General features: G+C 37.4%; 2 protein-coding genes across 4 annotated transcripts in view; one reads left to right on the forward strand and one right to left on the reverse strand.

The window, feature by feature from the left end:
* On the forward strand, window positions 1-4,909 carry YAE1 (YAE1 maturation factor of ABCE1). Of its 3 annotated transcripts, none has more exons than XM_068201889.1 (4): window positions 1-65; window positions 912-1,209; window positions 2,897-3,018; window positions 3,469-4,909. In XM_068201889.1, exons 2-4 carry the CDS (start codon window positions 1,093-1,095, stop codon window positions 3,890-3,892), a joined length of 663 nt encoding a protein of 220 aa, XP_068057990.1. In that variant the 5' UTR covers window positions 1-65; window positions 912-1,092; the 3' UTR covers window positions 3,893-4,909. The 3 variants fall into 3 exon arrangements, with proteins under 3 accessions (XP_068057990.1, XP_068057997.1, XP_068058003.1); XM_068201896.1 differs by having other exon boundaries at window positions 16-65; window positions 1,072-1,209; XM_068201902.1 differs by lacking the exon at window positions 1-65 and adding an exon at window positions 185-204 and having other exon boundaries at window positions 1,072-1,209.
* Window positions 4,689-17,029, reverse strand: part of LOC137480688 (mediator of RNA polymerase II transcription subunit 1-like) — a 27,730-nt gene continuing 15,389 nt past the window's right edge. Inside the window, exons 6-17 of the mRNA XM_068201932.1 lie at window positions 16,409-16,437; window positions 14,179-14,250; window positions 14,011-14,085; window positions 12,772-12,842; window positions 12,251-12,316; window positions 11,740-11,848; window positions 10,915-11,039; window positions 10,450-10,562; window positions 8,544-8,739; window positions 8,137-8,232; window positions 7,590-7,698; window positions 4,689-6,525 (exon numbers count right to left, since the gene is read on the reverse strand). Of these exons, the coding sequence (XP_068058033.1) occupies window positions 6,432-6,525; window positions 7,590-7,698; window positions 8,137-8,232; window positions 8,544-8,739; window positions 10,450-10,562; window positions 10,915-11,039; window positions 11,740-11,848; window positions 12,251-12,316; window positions 12,772-12,842; window positions 14,011-14,085; window positions 14,179-14,250; window positions 16,409-16,437 (1,155 nt within the window). The 3' untranslated portion in view covers window positions 4,689-6,431. The remainder of the gene's footprint in view (window positions 6,526-7,589; window positions 7,699-8,136; window positions 8,233-8,543; window positions 8,740-10,449; window positions 10,563-10,914; window positions 11,040-11,739; window positions 11,849-12,250; window positions 12,317-12,771; window positions 12,843-14,010; window positions 14,086-14,178; window positions 14,251-16,408; window positions 16,438-17,029) is intronic.

The raw sequence follows: 17,029 nt of genomic DNA on the forward strand, positions 1-17,029 counted from the left end.
GGCATCCGTTTGCCCTCAGTGAAGATGGCCGAGTGCGGCGCGGCGTGCCGGCGGCTGCAGTGAGGGTCAGTGTGCGGGGCCGGGCTGGCGACGGCGGCTGTGCAAGCAGCGCGGAAAGGCGAGGCGAGGGGAGGCAGCGTCTGTGGCCGGGCGGGGTAGAAGGAAGGCTCCCCGCAGTGCGGCTGCTTCTGGGGAGCTGGGCACGTGCGCGGCCGTGAAATGGCGGCAGGGGCCTGGCCGCTGCCTGCGGCCCGGGCCGGCTGTGGGGCTGGGGGATGCCCCACTTGCCCACCGCAGGCTGCAGGACCCCAGCCGGTTGTGTCCCAGCGCCCTGGGTTCTCTGAGAGCCGCCGGCGTCTCCGCAAGGAAGTGCCCGTGTGTTCTTACAGTTTACAGCGAGGCAAATGAATTCGTTGCGGGACGCTTCTCGAAGTTTTCGTCATAGAAAAAGATTAAATAACCTGAAAATGTCTCCTTTCCACTGCATCAGCACTAGCCAATTCTTTATTCAAAATAGAAAGGACTGTTTCTGTTTTATAACATAGTTAAGTATTTGGCATAATCAGAGAACTGTAAATCAAAGGTGAGAGTACTTCCCAGTTATTAACTCTCCAGGAGTTAACCTGCGTGTAGTAAATTGCGTACACAATACGAATATGTAAAGTTGTGTGTATACGTACACCTCGTTTTAGGGCACCACATGGAGGCTGTATGGGCCTATTTGCTGCTGTTGGAAGCAAGTCATAAAGTTGTTTCTGCCAGCTGTCCTTGTACAGGCAGTGTTCATAAATGCTGCCTTGGCGTCTATATGCGTGTCAGTGCTGTGAGATGAGAAGGAACTATCATGAATTGCCCTAATATATCTCAGAAGTTACTTTACAAACAATGATCTGACTGCCTTTTCTTAACAGATGCACCCCAATGGCACACAGCACCAAGTTCCTATGTACAGCTTGAATAATCAGCTCCATACCTGGCTTCTCTTTAGAATTTAGTTTTTTGCCAATATTTCTAATCTGAAGTAGAGGCACTTCTGAGAGTTTTTCACTGTTTTTTTTACCATATAAACAGGGCTCATAGGGCACTGCTGTTATGTCCTGGGTACAGGTGGCAGTCAAGCAGTCCAATGAGGATATCTTTGATGAAGATGCAGATGAAATGTGTCTACTACAGAAGGAATGGAACAGCACTATGAAAAAGAGGTTGAAGGTATTTCTGTAAAAATTATTTAATATACCTTTTAGTCATTTTAGATTTACTGACATTGAACTTGGTATACATGTGAATGATTTAAAGGGAAAAGTAAAAGCAGCTGCTTAAGTTAGTGTGGCATGCTTTCTTCTGAATATCAGGAAAACATGGCAGAAATTTATGTAAACACTTCTTAGTAGTCACCAGAGCAAAGTACTGTTTTACCAAAATACACTGATTCCTTCTTCACAACCATGTGCATTTATAAAAGGCAGTGCTGAATTGTGATGCAAGCTACTTTCTTTGTACTTGTAGGTATACCCCTTGTAAATGAAGGGCAACAGAGCTGAACAGTGCTAATAAAGAAATGTGAGATGTTTGGGGTTTTGAATAGTTACTCATCAGTCAGAATGTAAGATGTGTGACTCCATGTGCAGCCACAATTGGGTGTTGTGGTCTGTGTAGGTCTTTGGTTGATTTATTCTCCAATTGAAATATATATTTTATGAAAGCTGCTTTCCACAGCCCTTGCCTCTCTGCAGTTCTGTAGGGAACAAAACAAGTTCATAAATAGATTAGTTTGACAGATACTGTGTCATTCAGAGTGGGGCCAGTGGGGCTTCTCTGCTCACAGTTGAGCAGCGTTTGGCTGAAGAACATGGATGGAAACTGTAGGCAGTTGTAGGCAGTTGCCTACACAACTGTTGTGTAGGCAGTTGATGAGGAATGGTATTACAGCAGACTTGGTGTAGTTTCCTTCATCTGAGTTCCATGAAAAGACTGGTTTTCTTAAGGAACTGTTTAGTGTTCTTACAGAAATCCCTCTGATATTTTTGAATAGATATTGCAAAATCATGAAGTGTTATTGAAGTCAGAGTTGTATGTTGGGGAAAATAAATTTTTGTGTCCAGACTACTTTTCTAGCAAGGCCACCATGAGCAAATAAAAGTTTTTGCTTTTGTAGCTGGCAATTTTGGTGTGAAAAAAAGTTAAGAATTATTCTTTGTAACCTTGTAATGTGGTTAGAATATAAAGAAAGTAATTTGCATTACAATCATTAGCTGTTTACTTAAATAAAGTAGTCCCAATGATAAGTAGTCCCAATGATGTATTTATATGTGACTCAGTCAATCACGGTCTCTTTTTCTGCTATAATTCTTGAATGGAGTGAGGTCCAGCAGATAAAGGAGCAATGCTCAGCAGTTAGTTTTGTGAAAAAAAATGGATTCCATGTAGATGGATTACAGATAGAAGAGTACCTCTGCTAAAGGGGAAGCTTGGCTTGTCTTTTTTAGATAGAAAAAAAGAAGTCTATGTGGTACTTCTAAGTCCATTTTTCACAAACGAGTTGGTCATCATTAAAAGCAAACATGCTTTTTTTTGATCTTTCTAAAAGAATTTTCCCTCTTTTCTCACTTTCTGGGGATCCTTTTGGGAAAAGTAAAAAACTGCATCTTACAGGTCAGTAAATCATAGTATACCGCAACAAGCATGTTTTGGTTTGGCAGTAGGGATGTAGCTGTGAAGGATGTTCAGATAAGGAAGCTGTAACTTCTATATTGAGTATTTGTGATACTTGTTTAAGCTGTACTTGTGATTGAATACTTGTGATACTTATTTAAACTTTATTTTTATTATTATTATGTATTTGTCGGAGGTCGACTTTGTCATGTTGTGAGCAACCGGTTTCACTGCTTTTTTACAGGAAGGCTATAGGGACGGAATTAAGGTCGGGAAAGAACTTGCACTCCAGACAGGCTTTAATCAAGGTTACAGACACGGTGCTGAGCTGATGATTACATGTGGCCAGTTCAAAGGAACCCTGAAGTAGGTTACAAACTCCTTAAGGTCAAGTGTGGGTGGAGGGTGTGTAACAGGTGAACACACATGCAGGTTTTGGTTTGTTTTATTCAAAAAACCAAACCAACCAACCAAAAAAACAAACACTCCCCCCCACCCCGCCAAAAAAAAAAAAAAAAAAAATTGAAACTGTCTGAAGTGAGCAACCTGATAATTCCCACACCTTGAGAACAGGGAATGTCTACCTAGGTGTAGAAGTATAATTTCTAAAAAGTCTCTTTCAGTTGCTCTTCCAAAATTGTCTCAATCTACATATTTAAATTTAATATTTAGTTCTACTACCTGAATTTTCCATAAATCATGAATTATACATAAATGTATTTATGATACATACATACATTGTCACATTGCTGTCTACCTCCACCAAGTGGAGATCTACTTAGATAAATATAATCATTTTTGTTGTTCACTTTTCAGTGCTCTCTTATCCTGGTGTCATTTTAACGGACATGATTCTGCTCTACATATGATAAATAATCTTCTTGATGTGGTTGGAAAGCACGAAGATGATATGCTTAAGTATCTGAATTCTACTGAAGAACAGCCACATCTTGGACACATTTTAGACTCAGTTCAGGACATGGACCTTAATCACACAGCTGGGACAGAGTACAGGGAAGTTAAAGATGGAAAGCATGAGGACTGTGGCAGCTCCGGTGAAAACATTTGTAGGAATAATGGTGAGGTTGGTTCCTTGCAGTCTGAGTGCAGCAAGGCAAACCTCTGCACAGATCCTGAAAAGTCAACCCTTGCTTGGGTTAAAAAGCAGACTGTTTGGTTAGTAGAGCAACTGGGCTTATCACTGGATGTACTCCATCATGTTCAGCAACTGGAACATTAGTTTTTCTGTCTCATGGTACTTAAAACTATCACAGCTGATTTTGATTCTTAGTTTGTGGTCCATATACAGGCTGATGTGGTCCATATACAGGCTGATGCATCACTTTTGCTTTAGGAAAATCTAATTTTGATGCTTTACAGTGGAATTAATTTTTGTGAATCCTCGCCATGATTTTGGCTCTGAGCAAAACCCTTGACTTTCAACCTTAAAGGTCACATTCACAGAAAGGGGCAGTGACTGTAAAGCTTTTCAAAGAGTTGAACATATTTCTGTTTTGTGTCAGGAGGTCCCATTTTACCCTCATTTTTTCTTGGCAGCAGCTTGGAAATGAAGTGGGTCCATTAAATAGCCCCTCTAAATTGGTCCCCTGCAATATCAAAAGAATAAATGCTCAGTGCTATGGAGATGGTCAGTGTTTTTGCAGAATAAGCTGCTGTTGATGATATGCTGTGTGTGAAATAGAACATGATATGCTGCTGATTCCTAGAGTGTTGTGACTCTCCAGTCACTTTTTGTCAAATTCTGTGTTACCTTTTCTACCCATGATGCAATGCACTTTCACAGTTAAAAATTATTTTTCCCTCCTTATATAGTTATATTTGTCACTTTTGCTGAAAACACATCATTTTCCTCAAACACAGAATTGCTTTACTTTTAGACATCTACTCTTACCATGTCAGACCACACTAAACATGCTTCCAGTCTAATGAACATCCTTTTGTTTTGTTTGTATTTATTTTGTCAGTCCATCTAGCCTGCACTCTTTCCACATTCTAGTAATGTTTTTCACAAACTCTTCAAGGAAGCCAAGCTTATCCGCTACCTCTTAGAAACACATCAGCCACACATGCCTATTTCTGATTATTTCATATTTCTGTAACTATTATATATTAGACTTGCTTTCCCATTGCTTCCCTTCACTGTAGCTGTAAATTGCTCTGTTCAGGAAGGGGTTTTTTTTTGTGAATGCCTCTGTTTTGCATTAATTAAACTGATTTATAGTAAGTTCCCAGCTTACTTGTTGGAAGTTTCTTGTAACTCGTTCATATTGGAGACAAAGGAAGTCCAGACATAGGCAAAGTAAGATTTTGAACAGTAAACGATAATTTTAAAAAAAATCACAAAACTGTTTCATACTTAGAGGCAAGAAAAAATCTAAGGTGAAAATTCCTTGTTTTTCAGAGCCTGACTTTATACAACATTCTTACTAAAGACTCCGTTACCCTGTCAGGGTTGACAGACTGTAAGTTTGGTTTCCTTTTGTATCACTTCTGCTTCAGGGGTAAGCAGAACTGCAGTTCGTATTCTTGGATTGAATGCATTTATGAAATTGTGGACAAAGAGGGGTGTCTGCATTAATTGTGTATATACAAAAATCGTTCAAGTAACTTTTTCTCAATTTATTTAGCATAATATTGACATGGAAAACATTGCTTTTCTTCAAATGCCTGTCTTGTGTTATAGACTGTATCATGTATGCTAAACACAGATTTCTTCCATATTCTGGTAGAATATGGTGCAGACAGTGTTGGAATATATATATAACTTTCCTAACTAATTTTAATTAGTTGTTTTAACTAACTGTAAGCAGTGCCCATTTTTAGCCAACACCAGTTAAGTTTCTTCACAGACTTTGATCATTAAATCACTGAAACCTTAAGATTTTAAAACTAAGCCTGACAATCTTCAATGAACAAAGCCAAAGGATTTTGAAGATTGGGCATCTGGGATCTTAAGTTTATGGCCATTCAAGGACATTAGAGTAACCAGAAGATATAGTGGAGATTAAGGCCTGGAAAGCTGGAGAAAAAGATAAAAGAAGGAATAAAGGATGTGGACCAGATTAGCATGAAGAGAAAGAAATCAATAATTAATAGGGGGTAGAATACTAATTAGTGAAGGGAATGATGGAAATTAAACCAGTGAACATTAATGTCTTTGTTCGCAAGAAATGCACAAATGAACAAGTTTTGTATCGGGGTCAGCGTTGAGACTGGAACTTTGTCAGCTACACATATCTCTTGACCAAGAATAAAGTAATGCCTTACTTTCTAACAATAAAAAAGACAATGTTAGAGGGAATCTTCTTCACCATGATGATTTTTGAGGTTTTCAGTAACAAGACAAAATAAAGGTTAATAGAACAGTGTTAGACTTTACAGATCTGGATGTTTAAAAACGCAGATTCAAGGGAATTACTTTCCGATATTTTGAAGTTTGCAAAGAGGAGATACCATTCACAAATTACTAAGTAGACTTTATTTTTGTTTATAAAACCATCAGGTTTTTTGCCTATTACGTCACCTTCTGTACTAGCTATGGAATTACTTTCCTCCACAAAGTTTCAGTGCATAGTGAGGGGTTACTTTTTTTCCATGTTATCACCCAGAGTTTCCAGTTTGGCTGTAGAGAGATTTTCTTCTGTACTGTCTGTAATATTTGGCTTATGTGTCACTGCCCAGTCTTGCTGACCAGCCCCAGAAAGGCATTCTTTGAGACTATTAGAATCTGTAGCTTGCTCCGATTGTGGTCCAGGTTGTTACTCTGTGTCCATGTCTTGTATTTCACTGTCAGCTTTCACCTTGGCAGCATTCCTGAAAACAGCTCTCATGACAACTGGGACTGACATGCAACTGAAGAAGGAAATGACACATTAGTCATTACTATAGACATCATATGTTCTTTAAAGTAGTTCTGTTTTTTTAACTGTGGCTGACACCTGAATGAAAAAGAGCATTACCTCCTTTCTGGTTTTGTCTTGTGCAACCTGGTGTTACTTTGTAACCATAACATAAACTACATGTGCTGTACCAGAAATATATGTTGACACACTGAAATCTGCTGAGTCTTTGAAGTTAGGTATGCACAGAAGCTTTGAAAGAGTGGGAGGTCTTTTAGTCTGGTCAATCTGGTCAACAAAGAAAAAAAGTCATAAGGGTGCTTCTAGTGAAAACCAAAACTAAGAATATTGAAATATATTCATTCTTCTTGAGTTTTATAATTGTAACCTTCATGTTTTGTGTAACACAGGTACAGAAGGTATATTTTCTAAAACACTATACTGGAGGAGTTTTTTTCCCACTCTTAACCTGGTTCCAAAAATAGTACCTAGTTTAAAATCAGGTTCGAAATCCAACCTGCATTGGTTTTGTTGTTATCAAACAGATCATAGCTGTGTACTAGCTTATGCCAAATCACTTAGTGCTCTTAGACTGTGTTCTGAATCAGTTTGTCTAGCCTATGTTCATGTATCACAACAACTCACTCTCTTGGAATTTGTTCATAAAACAAGCCAGAGTCAGTATTGTAGACATGCCATATACAACTCGCTTTCTGAAGAAAACCACTGACTGCTATTAGGTAGATGTGTAAAAAGACCTTTCCATGCTATTTGAAGTTACGCTAGAGATGAGACTCTCATCAGCTAGAGTCTTCAGAAAAGCATCTTTATAAAAGGTAAAACTCTTCACTCAATAGTCTTTCCTTGCTTCCACATGCTTTCTACCAGAAACACTTCATCACTGTTAATGTTTGAAATTTTTGAAAATGATACTTAAGACACTGAAGTAACTTATTCCCATTATTATATTACAGCATTTTACTAGAGTGAAGTTTTCCAGTTGCTGAGTTCATGACATTTTGAATGCACATGATATCTCCATTTAATGGACATCTGTTAGGAAATAAAAGTACTTACCGTTTCACACTTCTTGCTATGAAGTCATCCGTAGAATTTAGAGTTGGATCTTGAGGATTTAAATTAAGGTGACATTGGACTTCTCTAGAGGTTATAACATCAATTACCACTAGGAAAGAACAGAACAGAAAAATCTTTGTTTTGAAATACTTACAAATATCGAAAACAATCCTTTTAATTTGATGCTTGAAGAGAGGTAAGACTGAAGCCAGTGGAAAAAGGTTTGCAGCAATATATCTGCATGAGTTGCTTTTCCTTAATATGCTTAAAGCAGAAATAGTGGAAGTTACAATTTATTAATTAAATACAGGCCAAGACAAAACAGGACTTTAATATTTGCATTTACTTTCTGTATTATTCTGAGTATAGAACACCTTCTAGTAAGCAGTTTATACACAAGTGCATGCACTTTTTGTTTTTTCCTGGGCTGCATGTTGTTGAGTGGCTCTTAGACTTTGTAACTCAGAAACATAGTGCAAGAGCCTAGATAGAGCCAAGTCCCCTGTCAGCTCAGTAAAGAGGACAGTATCAATTATTCCACACGTACCACAGGCTAAATTCTCTTTCACAGGATGAAGGAAAAAGACACAAAAACTGGTGTTCTTGTTTGGTACCACTTCAAAGTAAAGCAGTTCTGAATCATCTAGAAATAAAAATACTGTTTAGTGATATCCACTATAGAAGTTGGGTTCTTTTTGGCTGAATTACATGCCAGAATTTAAAAAATACTGATACAGTAGTCTGATTTTTCATTACTTTGACAACTTAGTTTATGTGCATAGAATAAGCATAGAATTTTAAAAAAATCAATACAGTGTTAAGAATTTTTTATCATTTACAGTACTCCACAAGTAATGACAATTTTGGCAAGGGAGTAGTAAAATTTGTCAACACCCAATTTAGAAACTAGTTTGTCCCTAATACTGTGCCATCACTTCCAGCCACACAATTTACCTTCATTTATATGCTTCTCAGAGACACAGCTGCTAATAAGAGTGTTATATGCCACTTGATGTCGAAGAATCTCTATTACGCCAGGCACACACTTTGGATGGCTAAATGGGATTTTACTGACCAAGGCTCCTGCTAAGCCTGATTTTTCTGAGCCCTTGTTTATGAAGTAACAGTGCTTTGGGCAATCTGGAAGAGACTAAGCAACAAATAATAGTGATGTTTCAAGGACTGAAAACAAGAAAGTAAAGCTTGATGTTATCGGGCAATTGTACAATCTACAACAAAAATATTTTTGAAAGATACATTTCTTGCATACCCATGGTACTTCTGCATTTCTAGTAGAATCCTTAGCAGAAGCTAAATGAGATGCACTCTCCTTCCCAAATACATCCAAATTAGGCAAATATACCCAGAGCCAAGTGTTCAGGAGTTCAAGTGTCATCAGTTCTTCCAAATATTTTTCAGAGCCCTGTAGGCTATAAAAATGTTAGTGACCAAAATAATAATATCACAATAATGCTGCTTGACAGTTGCACAAACAGGATAGCAGTTTTGCTGGAAATCCCTTCTGGATATCAGATGATGTTCCAACCTCTATCACTACTACTTTTTCTTTGGAGAGGTATGTTTGGCTGGAATATCTCCTGATGATTCACTTGAAGATGAGGAGGAAATAGTAAGAAAAATTTACCATCTGTCCATGTTAACTGTGATTCTATGATAAAAATAGAAATGGAGTATGGTGTTATCTACTTCAGGATGTCAAATGGGAGCTGTCCCCTTAAGAACAGGGCAGGGCAGTTAATGAGGAGGGTCTACATTAACAAAGGCTGAAGAGTTTTTCCTTGTGTGTTCATGGATCAAACATACTTCCCCTACACTCATTTCAAGGTTAGAATGCAATTTAGTAATTCTAGAAATAAAATCTTTAAACTCAGAAGTAAAACCTCCCACCAAGTACAAATATTTTAGGGAATTGTTGAAAAGTTACAGAGTCTTTCATGTACATCTAATAGAACTGAAAGATTAATTCCATCTTACAGAAGAGAAGAGCTATGCCAAACATCATTTTAGCATGGTGTAAATTTACTACTACCTTCTGTACCACCACCTCGAGGTCCAAGAACTAAGCAGGAAATAAGCACAATGAACACTGCTAGTAGAACAGAAAAAAAGTACCCTCTTCTTTTGCTGCCATGAATTGCAAAATTAATGTTTCCTAACAAAAAAAAAAGTAGATCTTTGAACATTGTCTTGTAGTTGCCCTGTACATAAATCTGGCAGAAAGCATCTTAGCCACAACTTTCTGTTCTAAAACTTTGTATCTAATGCAGCCTAAGCAACTGTATTTCAACAATGCAATTATTAAAAGGAAAGCCTTCTTCAGTTAAACAGCCTTGTCTCTAGATAGCAGTTGGTGTCACTGTTGTAACAGTTTATATTTTTCTTCCTGCCAGTCCCTTTAAAAGGAATCAATAGTCCCAGTGTTATCTAATTAAGAAATCTCTCTTGTTAAAACAGTGTGACATACGGCATGATAAAGATCTTCAAAAATCTAGGTAAATAACTTCTCGGGACTTGCTCCTCACACCAGTCAATAAGTTTCGTTCATTTTAAGGCATTAATGATAAAGTTCTGAGCAATTTTTAGAAGAATAAATATTCGGGTTACACACAGACAAATTAGTGTGACTTCAGCAGCCAAGCACACAGTGTTTTATTAATGAAGATGAGAAGCTCACTTACATGAAAGGCTCTAATACTGCTTCGTAAATTGAACTATTTCCTAAAGAGCACCTCTGTTGGGATTCTGGGAAACCTACATTGCTTGCTTATGGGGAAAGGGTAATTCAGTATATATATCTTGCGCAACAGCACAGTGTGTATCAGATGCACACTATACTTACCACAAAGAAACAAGATTTATTTGTAGACAAGTCTTCACTGCATTTTTCTTTAAGAGTAGACTGAACAATTAGCTCATACAGTGGAGCTAGTTTCAAGCCAGAAATCTGAATTCCTGAAACCAGGTTATTATTTTTATTAGCAGTTAGGTTAAGACAGTAGGTTATGAAAGCTACTATTAAAAGCAAGCCCAATGTTTTCAAAAGACAAAAATACTGATTTTCTTTCTTATTCTCCTTTTTTGCTATTGGGAATTTGAGGTAGGGTTTTTAACTTTGCCAGTAATTGTCATTTCTTTCTTAGAACTTTTGTGTTTTGCACTGGTTGTTACACTTGGACTGGTAGAACAGAATATGTTCTGCCCAAGAAGCAACTACTTTTTGCAACTTTAACACGGGGAAGCAAAAAGCAAATAAGCAATCCATAGTCACAGAAGTACTTAGTCTTAAAAAACAATTACAACATGCCTGTGAGGTTCTGTATCTCTTCAATACTGGATGAAGACATTGGAACAGGCTGATGAAACTTCAGAACAAAATGAGCTGGCAAATCCATGCTGAGTTCATCAGTCAGTTGCAAAAAAGAAGGGTTGCTAGGAAAACAATTGTCAGAATGAAAGTTTTTTTACAGAAATTGCCATAACAAGGACTCTTAATGCAAGGCCACTGTTAGGTCCCTAGTAGTTTATTATGTTCCATACATTTTCTGACTTGAGAAGTGTTTTGCTTTATAAATGCAACTTCAGTAGTTTAAAACATGGTTAATGTGAAAACTGACAGAAAGGAAAAGTGAGACACAGAAACTGAGTGGTGTTTTTTACAAATAATTTTAAAGTATTTTAGTTCATAAAGTTACTTCAGACCTCCCCTCCAGACAACACTGAGGTAGACAGAGATGAGATGTCAGTACCCATAGTGGGATGACAAACTATTTTGTGTATTTTAGATGTAATATCTTTCAGTATATGCTTTCTTTACTGTCAATCTATGAAGGACTTGCTTGTTGAATACTAGGAAGTCCAGTAATATTGTTCCAGTGTCTCTTTCTGGCTTCAAATCTATGAATCAATTCAGTTCAATGCAACTGACACAGTTATATATGAACACAATACCTTTGAAGTCCATTTGGGAAAACCATAAAAGCCACAGATAATAGATGGTGTAGCTATGGAGCATAAAGCCATAAATAAAGCAGAACTTCTGTTTCAGCCGAGGCTAAATGTAAGTTATGCTGAAGTCAGTGCCAGTGACTTGTAAATCCATTTCTGTATTGACAAGTGTCCAGAGCCTCACCTGTCCTCTCCAGCTTGAGGATCTATAATTAATGGAGAAAGAGGCAGTTTGTGGAGTGTATCTGTGCCTTCAATAATTACAACTGTTTTTGTTCCACATACCTGGGAACCTGAGGGAGGAAGAGAATGGCATTATTTTCCTTAATTTAGTGTATATTAATCCTGTGCATGCAAAATATACAATGGTATGGACTTGGAAGGTCAGGTCCAACTGACAGCCACAGTGGTGTGGGCAGTGAAGAGAAGCCTACACTGACCAAACCCAAAAGGCCAAAGTTGCCCAAAGATGATAGCAGCAGTAGCTGAATCAACAACCAAGACATGGAAAGTAGTTTCCTGATGGACATTAAAACTGTGCTAAAATGCATCACATAAACTGTTCTACTAAACTAGAATTTTAAGTGTTAGTTCTGAGCTTTCATTAATTAACTTTGCTTAATGAAACAGGTAGTGTTGAAAAACTCTTGTTAGCTATTTCTGCTGAAACAGCGGAATAGCTGAAATAGCTTTACCATGATTTAGTTCTGCTTCCAAAACTTGGTAGGGAGAAATGTAAAATTCAATATTCATTGGGGTTCCTGAGGAATAAAAAAAATAATGGTTACTACACAGGTCAGTAGAGGAAATATGTTGGGTGCTTTGACACAAAGGTGAAAAAACCAACACTGTAGATGGGCAGAGGGTATTCCTTGTAAAAGTACATCTCTACTTACAATATCTGTTCAATATATGTTCTGTATATCTGTGTGTTATCTGAGAATACAGGCACAGTAAGTCCCTACAGCAGGTTTTATTTATAGTAGAGGATCTTTCCTGTACACAAAGATCAATCAGCTCAGTAGTGTGTGTTGATTACAATTCTTTGAATTTAGAAGAGGGGAAAAAAAAAAAAAAACAAAAAAACAAAAAAACAAAAAAAAAAAAAAAAAAAAAAAAAAAAAAAAAAAAAACAAAAAAAAAAAAACCACACCAAAAGGGTGGGGGAAGAAAAAAAGGTGGGGGGAAAAGGGAGAAAAAAAGGAAAAAAAATCACCTCCAGTTCTTGGCACCAGGTGTCCTACTTTTCCATTAAGTACTTCAGTAATTCTGTTTAGATCCTGCGTTCTATTTCAAAACACATCTTAATTAGTGTTTCCTGCATTGCAGTGCTAGCCAGGTTAAGGTAATTTCTAATTTGTATCCTTAATCAAAAGAAGACAATGTTTTCTTGGAAGCAGATTGTATGTCCAGCTTCCAGAAGACCACAATGCCACACATGCATTACTTCTGAGACTTGGGCTTCCACTTTCCCTGTATGCTCTTTCATGTTGCACTTTGGTGTGCTATTTACCAGAAATGAAGGGGGTCACAAATATTAGAGTGGCAACTGGTTGAGCAAAGAATGAAGAAATAACCTGGATAAACTTGAACAGAAACACTCTCTGACTTCAAGGGTGTTCATATAGATGAATACATAGAGCCAGACATTTACATAGCTGTGTACTAACTCTGCAGTGCATTGACTTACAGCATAGATGGGACAAATAATCTGTTTAACTTATAAATAATATCTACTGAGATATCAGTGACTAGCGGCGATACAGCACATTTGTTCATAGTGTTATTATGCTTCATAAGGGAAAACTGCAAAAATAATCCAAGAGGGTGTTTCAAGTTACAGGAGGCCATACCGGCCAAGGTGTGTGTGTATGTAACTTAGTAGGCAAGGTATCAGAGAAGATATTTTAAAAATCCAGAAGGAAAGCACTGCCCTCAACTCTGATTTATTAAAAATAATGAAAATCCTTATATAATTACCAGAAGGTTTAGGAAACTGTTCCCCATCTATCTGTAATCCTGCTCTATGAAAGGACAAATGAGAAAAGGAAGGAGAAAAGCTGGTATCCACTCCTCCTGATCTAAAACCTGAAGACAAAATGAGATACCCAAACAGTAGAACTCCAACAGGTCTATTTTACTTCTGCCACAGGGAGATCTAAACATGACTGCTGACTTTCAGACACAGTTTGCTCCCAGTGGGTGGTCATGTGCACACACCCCCAAGCTTTGTAACCAACCAGTTTCCCAGGAAGTCCCTTAGATAAAGCTCAGGAGTTCAGAAGATTGACTTGTTTGTTTGTCTGGGGCTGACAAAGGCTTCATGTTTCCCAGTGGGAGAAAACTCATTAGCATTCCACATCCTGCTCTATAATTAGATCAGTTAACTTGATTTTTAGTGAAATGAAGGGGTGTGGGTAGAGGTAAATGGACAAAGACATAGACTATAAGTTACCTGTCAAGAAGAGACATTGAATAAAGGTCTTTTTCAAGGGCCTGCAAAGCAAGATATCCCTTAGCTTTCATTTCGCTGGGAGAGAGAAAAGACAATTTATTATTTTTGTAAATAAATGAAAGTTAGGCTATGGATTTCAAAAGTTTTTGAGTAAAAAATAACTGCAACCTGTTTCCTGGAATTTGATACATATTTGACAGGTCTTCTAGAATCTTGCCAAAGGCATCATAGTTCTTCATCCTAACAAAAAGGAATAATTACTATCACACTAGTAAATGAGATGGAAAATAACTCTTTTATACATAACTTGATAGAAAAGGCACCATTTCAGAGTGACAGTGGCCCCCTTCATATCAGATCAAGTAGCAGTAGTGATTTAAATTTTCTTAGAAGATACCAGAAAATGTGAACCTTTGGTTTTGTTGCAAGAAGCGCTGTAATTATAGCTGAAATTGGCACTGAAGTAGGCACTACTGAAAGCAATAATTGTACATGAAACGCAAATATGACAGCTCATCAGCTGCAAAACACTTTTCCAGATGTTCCAATAAAGCTAGTCATGTAGTACTGCTTCCCTAAGACCTTGCATGCATCCATTGATCTTTTCATTAAAATATCAAAATTGTATTAATGCTGCACTTCACAGCACCATGTGAGGCAGACCTAAAACACAACTGATAGATACATCAATCAAAAAAATAAAAAAAAAGGGGACAGAATTCCTGTGGATTTTGACTTGGTGTGACAGTGTGGAGCATGTTCAGACTAACCCACCAGGTAAATTACTCCTGTGCTTAAGTAGATTTAACATGAGTTTTACAAGCCTTACTAGACTCTGGTGCTGCAGTCACACAGACTGCTCAAGACTTTCCTTCCTTTCCTATGCAGATGTGGCTGCAGTGTGGATCAGCAGAGACAAAATAAGCCTGCCTGAACGTTTACATTGGGACAAATTCTTTCAAACCTGGAATCTAAACAAGTCGCTCAGTTCTCCGTCTCTTTCCAGCTAGACTAGTGGGGAAGCAGAGAAAAAGGAGGGAAGCAAGTGCTTGTGGTACAGGAACAGACACAGCATTAGCCTATGCATTAGCTGGTTGGTTCATCTTAATTTTATAGTTACTTTGAGACTCACGGGAAACATTATACATATAACAAACTGCCTTACAGCCAAATAAAATACTACACCAAGAGGTGTAGAAGGGATACTTGTGTTTTGTGACAAATCTTAACAAAACCAGGAAGGCAGAAAAGTAGCACCCACAGTACCAATGGTAACTATATGCCAGTGCTCAGAGCCAAACTGCTGGCATTAACATCTCTGGAAGTCAAAAATCTAGGAAATTGCAAGTTCAAGTTTTAAGTCATAGCTGTTTACACCCATAAAGCTAATATAATTTCATTCCTGAGGAAAAAGAGGGCTGAAAAATCTGATGATGAATAATACAAAAGAGAGATTAAACACTAAAGGTCAATTATTATTCTTTCTCTTTTTACTTTCCATATCTACTATTCAGCCACAGTATTTAAATAAGAATCCAAATTTCCTAAATATACTAATTATTATTAAAATCTGGAACCTTGATCATATTCACTGAAGAACTTGTAAATAGACTTTTAAAGTGGTGGCCTGACCTGGAACAGCAACTATTCAGACAACAAAATGTGGTAATAATAAATATATATAGTGCCCTACTGCTACATGAGAAAATTAGGGTCACATCTCCCCCCTATGTATTTGCTAAGAAACTCAGGCCATGTGATACCACCTTGCTTTCATTGCTATGAAAGAAGCCTGAAGGACATGCAGTTCAAGTATTTGCATAAGGACAATACGAGGGCTATTTAATATTTGATGGAAGGAGCAGAGGAAAAGTAATACCTAGTTTTTATGTGTAAATCTGCCAGTTCTGAGTTGTCTTCATCAGTCCATTACCAAAACTATGGGTCCAAGTAGCTCTATAATTCTTGCAATCAAGACAAAGGCCAGTATTCCAAGGCTGTGTTTGACTGGCAGCTAGAGCCAAGATATTGGGGATAACTCTTTACCCTTGCTCCATTGAAGCTGTTGCATTCGATGCAATGACTTGAGAAATAAAAAATGCCTGGAGTATCTTTACAAAATTATATTTGCTGCATTTTAGCCTTGAATTTACAAATTCAGAGCAGATAATAATAGTTACAATGACAACCAACTTCCAATATGGAGGATTGGAACCAACTTCCCACAAAAAATGGAATCCAAAACAGTGTCAGTTCTATTGTTTTCTGGATTCTTATTATTGTTCCCTGATTCTCTTTCCTTTTTCCTTTTTTTCCCTCTTCAGTTCTTCCACTGTAATGGTTCTAGCATCAGGAATTCCTTTGCATTCAACATGAAACCCTATATGTGATTCTTTACCTTAGAAGCTGGACCAAATCTTCACAAACCTACAGGAATAAGAGACAAGAGTTTCATCTTTCTTGCCATTTGTGACACATCTTCTATAAGCACTTCATTAGTAATGATAAGCTTGATCCCCATTACTTTTAAATAGCTGTATGGTTAGCATTAAAAAAATCCCCAACACTCAAAACTAAGACTAACAGGGCAATAGTTAAAAAAATATTACTATAATAATTGGAAGAAATCCTCTGTGAAAGAGGATAAAATTAACAGAAATAGTTTGTTGATAAACTCTTTCAGAAAAAAAAATTCCATCTTGGCCAGTTTTTCTTTTATTGGTTGTGCTAGAATTCTCTGAATATGCATTTTCATTCTAATGATATTGTCCAGCACTCACTGATCAACAGACCTGTGCTGGTTAAATGAGCAATTTGAAATTCCAGGACTGACTTCAACTAAAAATAATGGACAAAATTAACTCCAACGTAATAATTGTAATAATGTAATAATTTGGCTACTTAGTGACAAAAATCAGAGTTTATGTTCCCCAAACCCCCCCCCCAACAACAGCTTGCTGTTATATCTTTGACCTGAAGGGTTGTCTGTAATTCTGTAGCAACTGCAGAACATGATATG

This window comes from Anomalospiza imberbis, chromosome 1, assembly GCF_031753505.1.
Source record: "Anomalospiza imberbis isolate Cuckoo-Finch-1a 21T00152 chromosome 1, ASM3175350v1, whole genome shotgun sequence".
NCBI classification, from domain to species: domain Eukaryota; kingdom Metazoa; phylum Chordata; class Aves; order Passeriformes; family Viduidae; genus Anomalospiza; species Anomalospiza imberbis.

What these genes read in the sequence shown, in the direction of transcription:
- YAE1 (XM_068201889.1), top strand. Translation starts at nt 1,093, where the DNA reads ATGTCCTGGGTACAGGTGGCAGTCAAGCAGTCCAATGAGGATATCTTT. An exon ending in CTATGAAAAAGAGGTTGAAG is followed by an intron (nt 1,210 to 2,896) that starts GTATTTCTGTAA and finishes GCTTTTTTACAG; the next exon opens with GAAGGCTATAGGGACGGAAT. An exon ending in CAGTTCAAAGGAACCCTGAA is followed by an intron (nt 3,019 to 3,468) that starts GTAGGTTACAAA and finishes TTCACTTTTCAG; the next exon opens with TGCTCTCTTATCCTGGTGTC.